The sequence below is a fragment of the Xiphophorus hellerii genome, chromosome 14 (assembly GCF_003331165.1).
Source record: "Xiphophorus hellerii strain 12219 chromosome 14, Xiphophorus_hellerii-4.1, whole genome shotgun sequence".
Taxonomy (NCBI): Eukaryota; Metazoa; Chordata; class Actinopteri; order Cyprinodontiformes; family Poeciliidae; genus Xiphophorus; species Xiphophorus hellerii.
This window is the reverse complement of record NC_045685.1, coordinates 22,944,401-22,960,215: the sequence shown is the minus strand read 5'-3', so window position 1 is coordinate 22,960,215 and position 15,815 is coordinate 22,944,401. Positions and strand designations below refer to the sequence as shown.

General features: G+C 35.4%; 1 protein-coding gene across 1 annotated transcript in view; it reads right to left on the bottom strand.

Annotated features, from left to right (window-relative positions):
* Positions 1–717: 717 nt before the first annotated feature.
* LOC116732861 (serine/threonine-protein kinase 26-like) overlaps positions 718–15,815 on the bottom strand; it is a 33,756-nt gene continuing 18,658 nt past the window's right edge. The window contains exons 2-12 of the mRNA XM_032583418.1: positions 13,593–13,661; positions 13,285–13,446; positions 11,688–11,744; positions 11,008–11,116; positions 9,936–10,093; positions 5,355–5,540; positions 4,189–4,331; positions 4,007–4,103; positions 3,795–3,857; positions 2,851–2,978; positions 718–2,460 (exon numbers count right to left, since the gene is read on the bottom strand). Of these exons, the coding sequence (XP_032439309.1) occupies positions 2,445–2,460; positions 2,851–2,978; positions 3,795–3,857; positions 4,007–4,103; positions 4,189–4,331; positions 5,355–5,540; positions 9,936–10,093; positions 11,008–11,116; positions 11,688–11,744; positions 13,285–13,446; positions 13,593–13,661 (1,188 nt within the window). The 3' untranslated portion in view covers positions 718–2,444. The remainder of the gene's footprint in view (positions 2,461–2,850; positions 2,979–3,794; positions 3,858–4,006; positions 4,104–4,188; positions 4,332–5,354; positions 5,541–9,935; positions 10,094–11,007; positions 11,117–11,687; positions 11,745–13,284; positions 13,447–13,592; positions 13,662–15,815) is intronic.

Below are 15,815 nucleotides of genomic sequence, written 5' to 3'. Positions count from 1 at the left end.
TCAGTTTATAAAAATATAAAAAGAGAATCTGGAGACAGATTAAAGTTAAGTATCTATGCTGCAACAGTCAACAAGAAGAGATCCTTGATGGTTGCTTCAATTACGTTTGTTTCTCTTCAGACTTAACAAGGGTAATTTTTAAAACTCCAAGTGAATAATTATTTCTTCATTAATATTATTACTGTGACCCCCAAATAATATTGAATACACAAATATGAGTGGTATTTTTTTTAACATAATTTATGTGTCCCAAAAATGGATACCTACTGGTCATAAAAATAACCGTGGTTGTATATTATATTACATTTTGGATTCAGGTAAATTTGACTTTCATGAATCCAAAATTCTGTCAGCGATCTTAAAACATAAAAACCCATCAATGGTATTAAGACAGTCAAGACACTTTATAAACCTTTAAAGTAAAAAGAGGTGAAAGGTATTTTTTTCAATCAAGCTTAAATATTTATTCATAAAACTCTAAAGTCCTGCTACAAAAAAAGTCTGTTACTGTAAAATCTTACATCTGTAATTTTACATTTCCCCCTTTAACAAACTTTGTTAAATCCCTTATGATATATATATATAAAAAGACAAAACAAATTTACAGAGACCAAGTCTTATAGTGTCTTTGGTACAAACAGTCAGTAATTTGTTTAATTACAGTTCCCAGGATTCTTTTGAGTTATGCAAAATTTTGTGGATTGTAATTTCTACCAATTTAGTTTTTTTCTATGGGCAGTTAGAAAATATTTAAGTTAGTTTAGAACCAAAATTTGTAATTAATTTTTATATTTGGAATTGTTTAGATTACGTTGGTAATTGTTAAACCCTCCCATTAATTTGCGTAATTAAGAACACACCGGGTGCTTGGTGGAGGTCTATTCTTTTACTAAATAGCGGTATTTTTTCAAGAAATAAAGAATATATATCTTTACAAAACAATCAAGTCAGAAGTGCGTGCAAATCAAACCACCTGTTACCACCCACGGCCTTTGTTGGAGGTTTTGGTTTTGGAATATAGAAGGCCACGACAATATTGAACAGAATGCAGAAGTTTCTTAAAAATATAACTTTCTGACAATATTTGTCTACAAATATTGTCCATACTGAAAGTCTGACTTTCCACGAAGACGTTTCTTTCTGAATAACTTGCTGAATAACAAAACAAGGAAAGTTTTACAGCAAATAATTATTTTACAACCTGAAGCGCAAACAAAAAACAAACAAAAAAACCCCACAAAAACAAAAAAAAAAACAATTGGAAGTTGTACCTACTTATTTTTACTTTATTTATAATACCATATTTACTAGTTAGCTTCAGAGGCTAATCTATGAAACTGGTTAGCAAACCACTAGCTGCCTAGCTTGGCTAGTTTCATTTGGCTCCCAAAACAACTGGATTTTTAACCCTAATAAGTTTTTTAAATATGATGTCCCTGGACATGAAACTTGTAAAACGTTTGACATTTTTTGTAGAATTAGCTTTGGTATTTTTTGTGTATTTTTCTTTAACAACTTTGCTTTCGTTCTTTCTTTTTGGACAGTTGCTGCTGTAAACAATAGGATCCAAGAGGCCAAATAAAATGAAACGATAATGTTTTAGAATATTTTCAAACATGCCTGCGTTTGCTGATTTACCAGTTAGCTTGAGAGGCTACATTAGCTGGCTAGCATGTCGCTAGCTGCCTAGCTCAGCTAGTTTCTGTTAACTCCCAAAAATGACTGGATTTTTAACCCTGATAGGTTTTTTAAACTGGATTCTCCCTGGGAAAGGAGGACATAATATTAACAAATTTCTAAATTCATGCAATTAAATTACAAGTTTACGTTCTGCAAAGTTTCGCACAGCTCCAATGACAAAATGATCGCAATTGTGGGTAATTTTGACTTTGACTGAACTTTAGTTTGGGGAACCATAATTAAACAACCTTACCAAGAACTCAAAACAAATTTATTATTGGCATAAAATCTGTTTCAAGTGCTACTGAACAAACATACAGACATTTACAAACTTGAAGCAAGTCATGAAACAAAAACAGAAGCTACCACTGCTGATGGACAAAAACCTTCATCGGTGTTGTATTTCTAGGAGTTTTGTTGAAACTGAAATCAATGAAAAAAGTTAAACTAGAAAATTATATAAACAAAAAGTAAGGCACATGGTGTTTTTTCCCCATTAATCTGCATATTTCTATCAAATAACAATATCTGTATTTCAAATTAAACTGGAAGAGGGAAAACGTCCTTAACCAGCAGCAGTAAATATATAAAACATAGTGTATATATTACATTATTAGTGTGTGATGAGACGTTTGTGTACAGAGAGGAGACATCGCACCGCAAATCTCCTCTGTTTTCATCATCCAGCAGCGTCACCCTACAGGGAGACAGTCTCTTCCTAATTTCCTTTTATTTATCCGCTCATCCATCCATCCATCCACTTATCAGTTTGTTGTATATCTGCAACAGAAAGATTTCATAGTTTTAATAATTTGGAGTACTTCAACTCTAAAGAGAGTCCAATTGTTCCTCCTAAGCAGTGACATAACCACATTTGAACACTTTATATACTCAAACAAAATTTTGATGGCAAGAAATTCCAGGTTTTTGTTGCTTGAGTATAAAGTATTTTGAGTATTTTTAAATTTTGGTAGAGAAACTTCTGCAGACCACAAAATGAAGAAGACAATTTAATCATACACGCCTAAACAAAAAGCTAAATCTGTGAAATCAGCAAGTTAACCACAAATAGCACACAGCAAAAAGACAGGATGCTAGAAAAGGAAAGTAAATTAGCAAAATTAATAAATAAGGATATCTATTAAGTAATGATGAAGGTATTTTTGGTACCTTGCAATGATGTGCGTGACCATCCTGTCTGTGATGCCCGGACAAACTTTTTCAGCCACCTGAATGTTTCTCTCCAGCTCTTCGATAGCCTGTCGTTGCTCAGAGTGCTCCTTGTGCTGCAGCTTCAACTGCACAAGACAAAAGAGACACTTTAGCGTTTACATTAGGACTAAGATAAAAATATTCTGTCGGCGCCACTGTTTTTAACTTTCTCTACATTAAATAAAATATGAGTTAGCTTGACAACTGTCGGCAGGTAGCTAGTTGGCTAGTGTCAGTTAGCTCCCAACAGTAACCGGAAATCATAACCCTGACAAATGTCTGAGGAAAAACTTGAACATTATGTTTAGTTTCGATTTTGGTTACATTACATAACTTGCTAGCTAGCTCAAGAGGCTACATTAGCAAAGTGGTTAGCAAGCTGCCTAGCTCAGCTAGTTTCAAGTAGCTTCCCAAAAATAATCAGAAATATAGACGATGACAAGTTTTTAAAAATGAAATTTACAGAAAATCTGACCGGTCAAAAACAACCAATCAGAGCAAGGATGCAGGTCTTAGCCATGTAGTCACTGATAAATGTGCTACTGGTGGAGAAACAACAGGAAAACTGTTCATCTGTCGTCATCAGTTGCCATGCTAACTAGCCTTAGTATTAATAGCAGACTGTATTAGCTGTAGTGTAGTAAGGGGGAAAAGGGAGGGAGCAAGAGAGGTTGAGCAGCATAACACAAGATTGTGATTGACAGTGCTAAGACCCGCCTCTTGGCTCTGATTGGTTGTTTCCGGTTAGCAGAGGAGTTCAGTTTTTTCAGATTATCCGTCTCATAGCATACCGTTACGACATAGTGACAGTTTCTACAAATATGTAAAAAAAAAAAAGAAAAAGTTTTTATAAAAGTTAAATAGACCAGCTTTAAAGTTGTACCAACCGAATTTATACAAACCTCAGAGAAGATGGGAGAGATGAGTGTGGACAAACTGGAAGGTTTACTCAGCTGATCCTGGGTCTGCAGAGATGAAAACAAAACAAAAACAGAACAGTTCATCCACTAAAAACTGAACTGTTTAAACTGATAGAAAACTTAAAATATTGTAAGACTCTTTTTTTCTTATAAATCAATAAAGCGAACTGCTGAATAAAGTGAAGTAAGCAGACCGTTCCATTGAGAACCTTCCTGTCTTCAGGCTTCTTCTTGCGAACCGTAGTGAACGACCACGCAGGTGACTCGTTGTTCTCCTTATTACTGGATTCACTGCACATGAAAACAAACAAACTCTTCCTGAGTTGTTCCGGCTCCCAGCTTTAGCAGCAGTGATGTTTCTGTCTGCAGTGCTCACCTGTCCGAGTCGTCGGAGCTGCTGTCGCTGTGTCCCTCCTCCCTCCACCGCCTGTACCTGTCGATCAGCTCGCTGAGGTAGGACGTCTTCTTGCAATGTTTAACGATGAACTTGTGTTTAAGCAGCTCTTTGGCTGTGGGACGCTGCGTGGGAAAACAGCAAACTTTGATAAAAGCTTTGCTTCAATTTAGAGAGGAATAAATATGAATAAAAACAAAAAAAATATCAAATTTCTTTCATTTTATGACTATGAAGGACAAAATAAACTCATTTATCAGGCGTTTTTTGAGGATTATAAAAGAGATATTACATGTTTAAACCACTAGATGGCAGCAGATTTCAACTCAAATTACACAAAAGAAGGAAGCTGTACCATTATCAGTTAATGCAAAAAAATTAAAAAACACATTTACCTTAAATGTTCACTGAAAGTTTTTATATTGTACATTATTTACTCACACATCTGTATATTTTAATTACAAGAAAGTATTAGGACAATAATAACAAAAAAGTAAAGAAAAAAATACAATTGTGAGAATAAAGTCATAAAACTACAAGACAAAAGTCTTAATATTACAGGATTAATGTTGTAATATTACTTTGTTTTGATATTATTTCAACTTTAGTTGAGTTTATAGTCTCGTGTTATTTTACTAATACTATGACTTTACACCCACAATATTATGATACAATTTTTGTAAGACTATGTTCTTGTAATATTATAACTTTACTCTCATATTTTTATGACTATTCTAATAATATTATAACTTTACTCTCATATTTTTATGACTATTCTAATAATATTTGACTTTACTATGGTAAAAAAAAATTCTGGTAATTTTATTACTTCATTTTGTAATATTATGACTTTTTTCTGGTAATTTTATGACTATTTTTATAATATTACTTGTTTAAATTTTCTTAGCATGGCTTTAATACCCTGTTATATTTAATAAACACATATATGAACATAATGTTTTTTTTAATTATACTTAAAGAACTGATTTTATTAACTTGTGATTTTATTTCCAGCTAATTATTTGCTGTAAAATATCCCTAAACATGGCCACTAAATCTATTTTGTTCCACTCTAATAGTTGAGACGGGACCTTAAACGCTGATAAGAAGCAAAACGTTTGTAAATATTAAATATGTGTGTGACTTACGAAGGACGGGTCCTTGTTGAGGCAGGACTCTGTGAAATCTTTGAAGCTCTTTGAGAAATCTCCGGTCAGAGTCGGAGGAGGAGATTTGGGGATGTGGAAGAGAACTCTCATGGGATGCATGTCGGAGTTCGGAGGCTCTCCTTTGGCGAGTTCGATGGCGGTGATGCCCAGAGACCAAATGTCCGCCTGCAGGGAGACGCAGAGTTCGGTTTGTTACGCCATGATGCTTCATTCAGAGTTCACAGAAAGAAAAAACTTAAAATCTAAAACGTTAAATTTATGGCAAATATTTCTACAGCAGGAGGCTTTTAAAGAAGTAATCTGCAAAAATATTAACTGGAAGGAAGGAAGAGCCAAAAGAGAGAAGGAAAGGAAGCAAACAATGAGCATAACGAGGTAGGAAAGAAGGTAGGAAGGACGAAAAGAAAGACGCAAAACAGAGAGGAAGGCTGGACAAAAGGAAGGAGAGAATGGAGAAAGGAACAAAGAAAGGAGACAATAAGGAAAGGAAGAAAAATGAGAGAACGGAAGAAAGGAAGGCAGAAAAGAAGAATAGTAATGTAGTTATGGCACAATGGAAGAAAAAAGGAAGGTAAAACAAAGGGAGATGAAAGGAAAACAACTAAAAATTGACAAGAAGATTGAAAGGCAGAAAGAAAAGAATAAGTACTAGAATAAAAAAGAAAGAAAGACAGAAAGGAGGAAGGTCACAAGAAGGAAGGAAGGACAACTAACGAGGAAATGATAACAGGAAATGCAAATATGTTTCTATGCTCTTCACGTCTTTTTCCAAATTAAAACTCAATTTCAGACTTTGTTGCTGAACAGGAACCATAACCGGTTCACCAAATGCAAAACTTAATTACAGCACAAACACACGTCCACTCCTGTAAAAATAAAAAAACAACTGCAGCATTTACTTCTTAGATTTCACGCCTTCTCGTCTTGCTTCGACAGCAGGTGAGAAACGCACACCATCACACACACCATGACACACACCGGCGAACTGATCCAGGGTCACGTTACCGCAGGTCGCTCGGTTACTGTCTGATTCAACCGTCTGTCGGCTCTGTTACGACCAAACACGCCCACCATATGGCGCCGTGTCGTACGGAACACCAAACATGTCCAAACCCGGTTAAAACTAGTTAAAGGTAACAAAATAACAAAAACTGAGAAATATTTTCGTTAACTGAAATAAAAAAAAATGCAGAAAAACTATAATCAGAAATATATTGTGCGTTTATAGCACTAAAGAATACTGAAATTATAGATGTAGTACAGTCGTTTTTGTATTCTTCCATTTATTAGCCTTTCAAACTCATGTGAAATAAGATTTTTTTCCTCACACAAGCATTTAACATCAGCTGTCGGCAAATTACGGCGCTCCAGACTCTACATTCACAAAATGGCGGGAGCAAAAGTTTGGAGAACACAATAATTTAAAATATATTTTTAAATGTTGAGTATTTATTAAACATAATCACAATACTTTAATCGTTTTGAATTCTGCACCTAAAAATTGACCAAAGTATGAAAAGACTAAAACTAGTACCATAACTAACAAAAACTAACAATACAATATTTAACTAATAAAAACTAGCAAGCGCGTTCTAAAAACTAAAACTAACCGAATTAGACAAAATGAACTCAAAACTACAATTTAAACACCTTCAGAAAATACTTCTGTTTTTTTTTTCTGTCTGGACATGAACGCATTTTATTTTTGTTGAGATTTATGCTTGAAAGCAGCTGAGAACCAGACAGACCAGAAACCAAACAGTTAGATACACATTAGCTAATAATTAGTGAGCGTTTGGATGAAAAACAACATGAAGTTAATGCTAAACTAAACATTAGATTCTTCCTCCAGCTTCATACTGAGCAGAAAAAAAACCTCAAAGCTGTAGGGAAAAAAAAGCCACTAACCATTTTTTTATTTACAAAACATCTGGTGTTATAAATGTTTTATGACTAGCGTAGCTCCGCCAACATGTTCTCATTTCGCAATTTTCCCCTTTAGAGTGCAAGAAAATAACAATAAGAGAGTTAGAACCAGCCAAATAAAATCCCAAAACTAACTTTGTACTTTGAGTTTAATGAAGCAGCCTGAATTTCAATCAGGTATGTCAACAACAAGCCTCAAGCAGGAAATCAGCCGACTTACTGAACCTCCAGACACCTCTGGAGCATTAGGAAGTGGGAGAAATGAGAGTAAAGCAAAATACTGGGGTTGTTACATAAAAATATTGCTTTAATTTACAGCAAATAGTCTGGAAAAACATAAAATATCTAGTAAACAGCAGTTGTGTGGATGAAAATGCCTCAAGGTCGACCAAGGAGACTGGTTTAGATGATAGAGGGCAGATTAAAAAAAACATCTTTGAATGTAGAGCATGTTGAACCTCGATGACCACAACAGGTGGCCTATTCACTCAGGATTATTTTTGTTATTTTGCCTTTGCGTAAAACTACAACTCTGACACAAGATGAAGCTTCTTGCAGGCACGCCCTCAGAAAGTTAAATCTGAGCAGAAAGAGTTTCGCTCCTTCTTGTTCTGACAGCTCAAGTTTTACAGAACAGCGAATTGCCAAACTACCTGGTATTTCAGCAAGTTGCAGTTTGTCTCCCTGTGCTTTGGGAAGTAAACAACTTTGCTCTAATCAACAGAAATACAGCATAAGTATAAAGCAAAAATAATAATAGTAAAAAAGCCCTGAGATTTGGACAATTGGAGGAGTCTGGCAAAAAGTTCCTGAAAAGTTTCTTCAGATATTAAACTACTCTTATCCCGTCTTTAAACTACGATTATTTTAGAAAGTGAGAGCAACAAAATACCACACTACTCTTTAGACCAGAGGTTCCTAAACTAGGACATTATCTTCATTATCTTTCACAAACTCAGACTACAAAATATGTAAAAAACAATATATTGAATTTTAGAATAGTTTTTTTTAAAACTTTTATTCATTATTAAAAAATTATTACATTAATTTAGAACAAATTTTGCATTGTACCTTCTGATTTCAGTTGGCAATGAGTTCTGTGGTGGAAAATCTTTTATACTGACGTCGTAATTCATTATCAGATCAAATTTGCCACCACAGTCCCCTTTTTTGATAAAAAAAAATACATACTATTTTTATATTAAACCCAGCATATTTTATTTAACCTCCACAGTTTAGGTTTTTTGCAGCAGAATCCTCCTTCGGTCTTTTTCCATTTCTAGCTTAAGGAGCAAAGCAACTTGCAAATTTAACTGGCAGCCAATCAGAAACACAAATGTGGCAAATGACGTTTTCCTGACAATAAATGTGATTTCTATCTTCTATCTCCATCTTTGGTAATTTATTTTAACTTATATTTTGAAAAGCATGTTACATTTATAATTTAGAAATGTGTTGGACTCCATTTGTTTTTCAAGCAACACCGCTTCAGACATCAGGTTAGGCATAGAAAACACACAGACAGCAGGAGATGATTATCCACACACACACTCACACACATACCCAGGTGGATTTGCCTGGTTTGGACACACCCTCTGCAGACGTCATCCTGCTTTGTAAAGCCATTATTAAACCAATATTTACCCTGCTATTCAGCAGAACCAGATTGTTTGAAGCCAGTTGGTGGATTTCATCCCGAGATGGACCTACTGTTGTGAAAATGTTTGAGTCAGCCGGACTCTGCGAGGCTGCGAGGGAATCCCAGTGAACAGGGGAGCCTCTTTGTGGGTCAAAGGATTTGGACTGGGGGGTCAGTACTTTCAACCATATGCAAATAAAACTGCAAACGCTTCGGAAATAATGCAAAACGTCCTCAGGGAACTGCACACTGCAGCAGATTCGCATGGCAGCAGTTACCACGGCAACAAGCAAACTAAGTGAAAAAGAAAACAGGAAGCGCCCTCAAAGACGAAGTTTATTTATAGGGCACACCTACAAAAAAAAAAGAAAAAGCTCAAAAACTTTGTTTGGGCTGAAGAGACGAAACGCTGCGTCACAGATTCAAATGAACTTCCTGGTCGGTGCAAAAACGTTAACAAGGCGACAGTGTGAGGTGAACAATCAGCTTCTGATTTCACACAGAAGTTAAGCAAATAGACTTCTGCTGAAACTAACGAATACTGGAGGCACTGCTGCAATATTTTGTTTCCCAGGAGTAAGATTGGATTTTATTTACTTTATTTAAAACACTTTATTTGAAGGGGTCTGCATAAGACTGACATAACACCTGTCATGAACAGGAAGGAGTCTTCATGAATGTTTATGACTGTTGCCATGAACAGTCATTTGGTCAATAATAATACTTTTAAAGTAAAGTTGTGTTAAAAGTTGCATTAAAGGTGTGAACTTTGCATTATTTGGTAAATAATGACACTTTTAAAGCAAAGTTGCATTAAAATTTGCATTAAAAGTGTCATTTACCAAATGACACTTCATGACCAAATTTTTACAAAGACTCCTTCATATTTATGACAGTTTCATGTCAGTCTTATGCACAAGCCTTCAAATAAAGTACTACAAAAAAAAAAAGAAAACAAACGCAACACTGAGACGATGAAGGTTTCGGTATCTGACCTTTGAGTCGTATGCGGACTGCTGGATGACCTCCGGCGCCATCCAGAACGGCGTTCCCACAAACGTTTCCCTCTTGATCTGCGTGTCGGTCAGCTGACCGGCCACGCCGAAGTCAGCCAGCTTCACCTCGCCGTGTTCGGACAGCAAGACGTTAGCAGCTGCAGAGAAACGTCAGTCAGTTTGTTTGTTTTTTTAAATCAAAACTTACTTTAATAGGGAGGTTCTCTGAGTAAACCTTTCAAATGTTTGCAATAAATTGTCAACAAAAACTAGGAAAACCCATCCTGAAAGTAAAAGCTGAAAGCCAGTACAGTACATGTTACTGTCAACAAGGACTAAACCGAATTTTGGAAATCCAATAAGAAGTGTCACAGTAACAAATTCCCAGAAGTTATCGTAATAAACAATAATATTGTTGTTTTGACACCATTTTCAAGTAATATAATTCTGATAAAATAATAAAAGAACACATTCTCAAAGATCAATAAAATTTAACTACTAATGAACGTCCAACAATGGAACTGGAAGACATTTTAAATATCCAACATAAATAAAGAAAACAACAAATAAAATTAATTATGAAGTCTCTGTAATAAAAAAGTCCTTCAGAAAATGGGCATGTTGAGACTTTAGTCATCCAGTTTTTGGCTGAAAAACAATAAATTATCCAAACGGAAATTATAAACCTTGTTATGCGATTAATTGATTTATTGATAATTGCCACAGGTCACTGAAGAACATAATATCTCTTAAGAACTTCACAAAATAAACATTTTATTTACCTTTAACTTGTTGCGAATTGGACTTAATTTTCTATCATTTTAATAAATCATTCTTTCTCTGTTTAGGATTTCCGTTTTATTTTATTTGTTTTATTACATATTGAGTTTTTATGCTGTGTTTATGCGCCATCTGCAAAAAATAAATATACTTCAGTCGGAGCTTCTTTGTTCTTTAGAAGCTAAGCTAAGGAAGCATCAGTTAATCCAATCTCATTTTATCTCCTATAATGAACCGTTAGCCACGAAGTGTCGGGTTTAATAAATCTCTAAGTGTTTAACTCCATCCAGACCTTTGATGTCTCTGTGGATCTTCTTCTCTGAGTGAAGGTAGTCGAGTCCCTTCAGGATCTCCTTCAGCATGGTGGCAATCTGCGCCTCGTCAAACGGACCGGCCTTCAGCTGCACCGACACAAACAGACAAGATGGCCGTCAGCTGTGTCGACTTAAAGGCCCTTTTGCTTTCCCTCCAGGAAAACTGCTGCTTTCTCAGAATTCTGACTTTAACCATCTGAGATCAAAAGTCAGAATTCCAAGAAAAAAAAGTGAGAATTCTGAGAAAAAGTGAAAATTCTGAGAATTCTGAGGTTTTTCTCAAAATCAAAAAGTCTAAATTCTGAGAGAAAAAAATGTCAGGATTCTCATCTTCTCATTTTAATCCCAGAACAAAAGGAGAAAATGTCAGAATCATCTCCAGTTTTTATTTAAATATCACTGGCAGCATTTTTTATTTAGAGCTTTAACTTGAAAAATCTTACAAAAGCAACAACCATCCAACATATTTTCCAGTTTTGAGTCACTTTTAACAGGTTGTGCTTTACATAGACATATTTAATTTTAAGCAGAATGTTTTATGCATAGTAGAAAACAGAAACAGTTACAAAACATAATAAGAAAAACTATTTTTGGTTTTATAAAAGTTAAAAAGCCTGATTATATTCTATAAATAACTGAAGTTTGTCTGCAGACTCACCAAATCCAGGGCTGAACCTCCACCAAGATACTCCATGATGATCCACAGTTTACTGCCCTGAACACAAGTTACAGAAAACATTCAATAAATACTGAGTCATCTAAAAAACTTAGAATATCATCAGTTATTTACAGTATTTTAGTAATTTATAAAAAGAACAAAAACAAAAGAAATTACACCAAGAGTTATTTTCGTTTCAGTTCGTGTTGACAGTCATTGGCACATTCTACAAGGAAGATAAAACATAAAAGCTTATTGCTAAAGTATCCAGGCATATAAACTGAAAATTGAGTGGAAGGAAAAAGTGTAACATAAAAAGAATTCATCAAGTCCAGTTTCCAAGAGTCTACCATTTGCCCCAGAGGCCAAAATTGGCAAATGTAAACCACTGGTGGGTCACAAAATTCACAAAATTAAAAATGCAAAAATTAGTTTGCTGTGTTCTTTTGTGTTGTTTTTTTTACCTGCTCAATATTAGATCTTTTTTAAAATGAAATTTGTACATCATTCTAAAATATAAAAAAGACCACTGGACAACAGACAACTTCCAGACTTTTGGTGTCATTAATTGTTTTCTATTTTGCTGGCCAAATTTTCTACCATTCTCATCATAAGATTGTGTTTCTCTTATTAATCTATCTTCCATATGTGTTTCTGTGCTTATCCAGTTCTTCAAACTTAAACTGTTTTCAACAATTCATGTACCAAAAAGTTCACATTCTTATGAAAAAATGTGCTATAACTCTAGATAATTTCATCTTTTATACTTTTTGTAATATTTTAACTTTTATGCAATTTTTAGTTCCATGGAAATGCATCGAAAATCTTCAGAATTTTACAAAATTGAGCAAAAACTTTCTACTTTAACCGTCTACTACTGTTCCCTACTTCAACCTAGAAACTCCCTTAAACTTTGAAACAAGTCACAAGACGTCTGGCTATCTTCAAATGACTCAGCTTTTTGATATCTCTTACTATTTTTCTAAAATCACGATTTAGGTTCTATGAAGATTCTCGGCCGTTTTCAGTTTTCCAATGTAATCCAATGGCGGAATTCTCAACTGACAGAGTGCGCACGCTTTTTCAAATTTGACAGATTTTTCCCAAACAAAATGCTGCTGTTCGTACATATTTCGCTCTACAGAAATAATTTACGCATCAAAACGTTGCAAGAGGCGTCTGCTTTGAGGAAATATGAGCGCTTCTGCTGTAAGTCTTATGGTTTTCTTTCAAACACGTCCGGAGCGCAGGAATGTCACCCCTCTTCCTCCGTTGGGCTCCATATAAAATATTTTAATCTCCGTCTCTTTCTTCGGTTCTTTCTCTTCAGCAGATCCTGGTGCTTCTTTCACCAGATTAGCGTTCTCACGGCAGTTTCACAAGCAACAGCACTTTTTCTGTTTGTTCTAAATGTTGGGGGAAACCAGCAGCAGCCATTATCTGAGCTAAAACATTCCTTCCATGTTTCCCTTCAGCCGCTCTGCTTCCCGTCAAACAGCTTTTCCCACTTCCATCACCGGCTGCTGACTGTAACTCCTGCAGATTTCCTTCAAGCTCAGACCCAAACCTGCGTGAAAACACAGCGATGTTTTATTACCTTCAGGAAGGAGCCGAAGTACTTGGTGATGTAGGGACTGTCGCACTGGCTGAGCACCGTGATCTCCTGCTGGATGTCCTCGATCTCATCTTCTGCCTCCTCCAGGTCGATGGTCTTGATGGCAACGACTTTCTGAGTTTGATTGTCGATACCTTTGAACACCTGGAGGGGAAAATGAAGAGAAGTGGGAGTGAAAACTAAAACTGCAGAAAGTGCTGTGGCAAGTACTGAACTGTAAATAGGAAAAACTATTAACTACGATAAAAAGAAAAAAAAAAAACTGAAGAGTGTTTGAAAAGCAGACCCACCTCTCCAAAGGATCCCTTTCCGATTCGATCCAGTTTAGTGAACAACGCCTCTGGATCAATCTGGGAACTCTGAGAAGAGAAAAAACACAAACAAATAGGTTAAAATATTAAATCTCTGCTGAAAAAATGGGTTCCAGTTATCTAAACAACCTGCATGCAGATCAGACTGGCTTTCCTAAACGCACAAAGGAGCGTTATCATAGATCCTTCCTCCCAGCAGCTGTTCCACTTTAGAACCATCACCAATCCCAACAGACCAATAATCTACATCTCTGCTGGTATTGCACAGGTTTTATTTATTTTAAATAATATTTCTGTTGTTATTGCACACCTGCTTTTATTTTTCACATGTAAAATAGTGGTAACTAATTATTTTGCTCTTGATTATGTATGCACACGTTTTCTCTTGTCCTTCTGGTTACTTGTTTTTTTTGTTTGACATAAATACAAAAATATATATTGTAAATAATGCAGAAAAACAAATGCACATTAAGAAATTGAAAAAGAAATTATTTGCACAACTCTTGGATTTGAATGCATACGCCATTTCTGAAAGCTACACAGTATTTATTAATGTTATAATTTTAATTGGGTAATATAATATTATCCTAAATCTTTTGTTATTGTATATATTTTTAACGCTTTTTGATTATTTGTGTGAACCTATATGCCACGATTCTGCTGTTACACCTGAATTTGCCTAATGTGGGATGAACATTGAGTTTCACTTCCAAGCAAACTCAATGTTTATCTATGGTGTACATATATTCAAGTAAATTTTTTATTTGTGCATTTGTTACTTTTAATTTATCTCTGAGGTAATACAGCCTTTTACATCTCCGATGTTTAAGTTGACGATTGAAGTGTAAAAAGGAGCAAAAGAAGGAAAGCATTTTTTTTTCTGCAGCATAAACAACAACAACAAGCTAAATGTTTTTTTCTCATAACCTTCAACTGGTTTCAACATGTGAGTTTTTCCAGCACAAACCACTCGGAGTTGTCACACACAAAAAGCCATAAAAACACAGAAGGAAATAAGTGTGACAGTTAAAAGATAACAGGAACTGAACACACAGCTGTCCGACCACACACACACACACACACCACACACACACACCACTTATCTCTAAGGAATAATACTCATTTCCCAACAACAGCTGCAGGGTTTTTCGTCAAAGTGTTGCACTTTATCTTCCACACATGAGACCCTAAACAGTTTCTAAGGGCCTTTTAACAACCAGCGTTTGTTTGCTTTGATCCAAATCATTTCATGAGGAAACTTTTTCCGATGCTTCAGTTTCCTTTCACACAGAGAAAACTCGCAAGTGAGCCAAAGGGGGTCACGATAAACCTCGCGAGAACGCTCAGCCTGCTTATTGGCCAGATGCGTTTGGGGCAGAGCTATAAGACGTAAATACATGAAGACGCCACGTTCTGTTCTAGCAGAGAATATGCAAAACGTTAATATATTTACCTTGAAATTTGCACAGGGTTTTACGCTTTAAGAAAAAGACGCATCGTCTTTGTTTATTAGTTTGTCTGTTTAAATCAGTGGTGCCCAAAGTCGGTCCTGGAGGGCCGACATCCTGCATGTTTTAGTTCTCTCCCTGGTTTAACGCACCTGGATCCAATGATGGCTCGTTAGAGGCCCAAGAAGAACATTGACTTGCTGAAAAGGTTGTTACTAACCATGCAGGATGCCGGCCCTCCAGGACCGACTTTGGGCACCACTGGTTTACACTCAATGCAACGTACACCTAGCAACGGGCCTAGCAACGGGAAACTCCTTAGGTCCAAGCTTGAAGCATAAACTTGCACTGTAAAAATAATAATAATATATATTTTTATGTTTTATAATTTTGGCATTTGACCATAAAAATGCCATCAGGTACAGATACAACTTTTCTTTTTCTCATGATTAGATGATTTTGGTGATTTTATGGTTAAAAATGATGCTGGAGTCAGTGTTTTACTGTAAAACAACATTTTTTAACTTAAAGAAAATAATGTTTTTCCTAAAATGAACATGAATACAACCTATAAAATGAATGTACAAATGACTGTTTTCACCGACTGATTTATTTTCGACAACTTCGCATCAAATCAACAGTTTATTATTTTATAGTTTATGGATGTTCCCTTTCAATTTATCACTGTTAAATAGATGGATATTTTTTTACAGTGTTTGATTGCCGGCGGATCACATTCACACTGAATCTAATC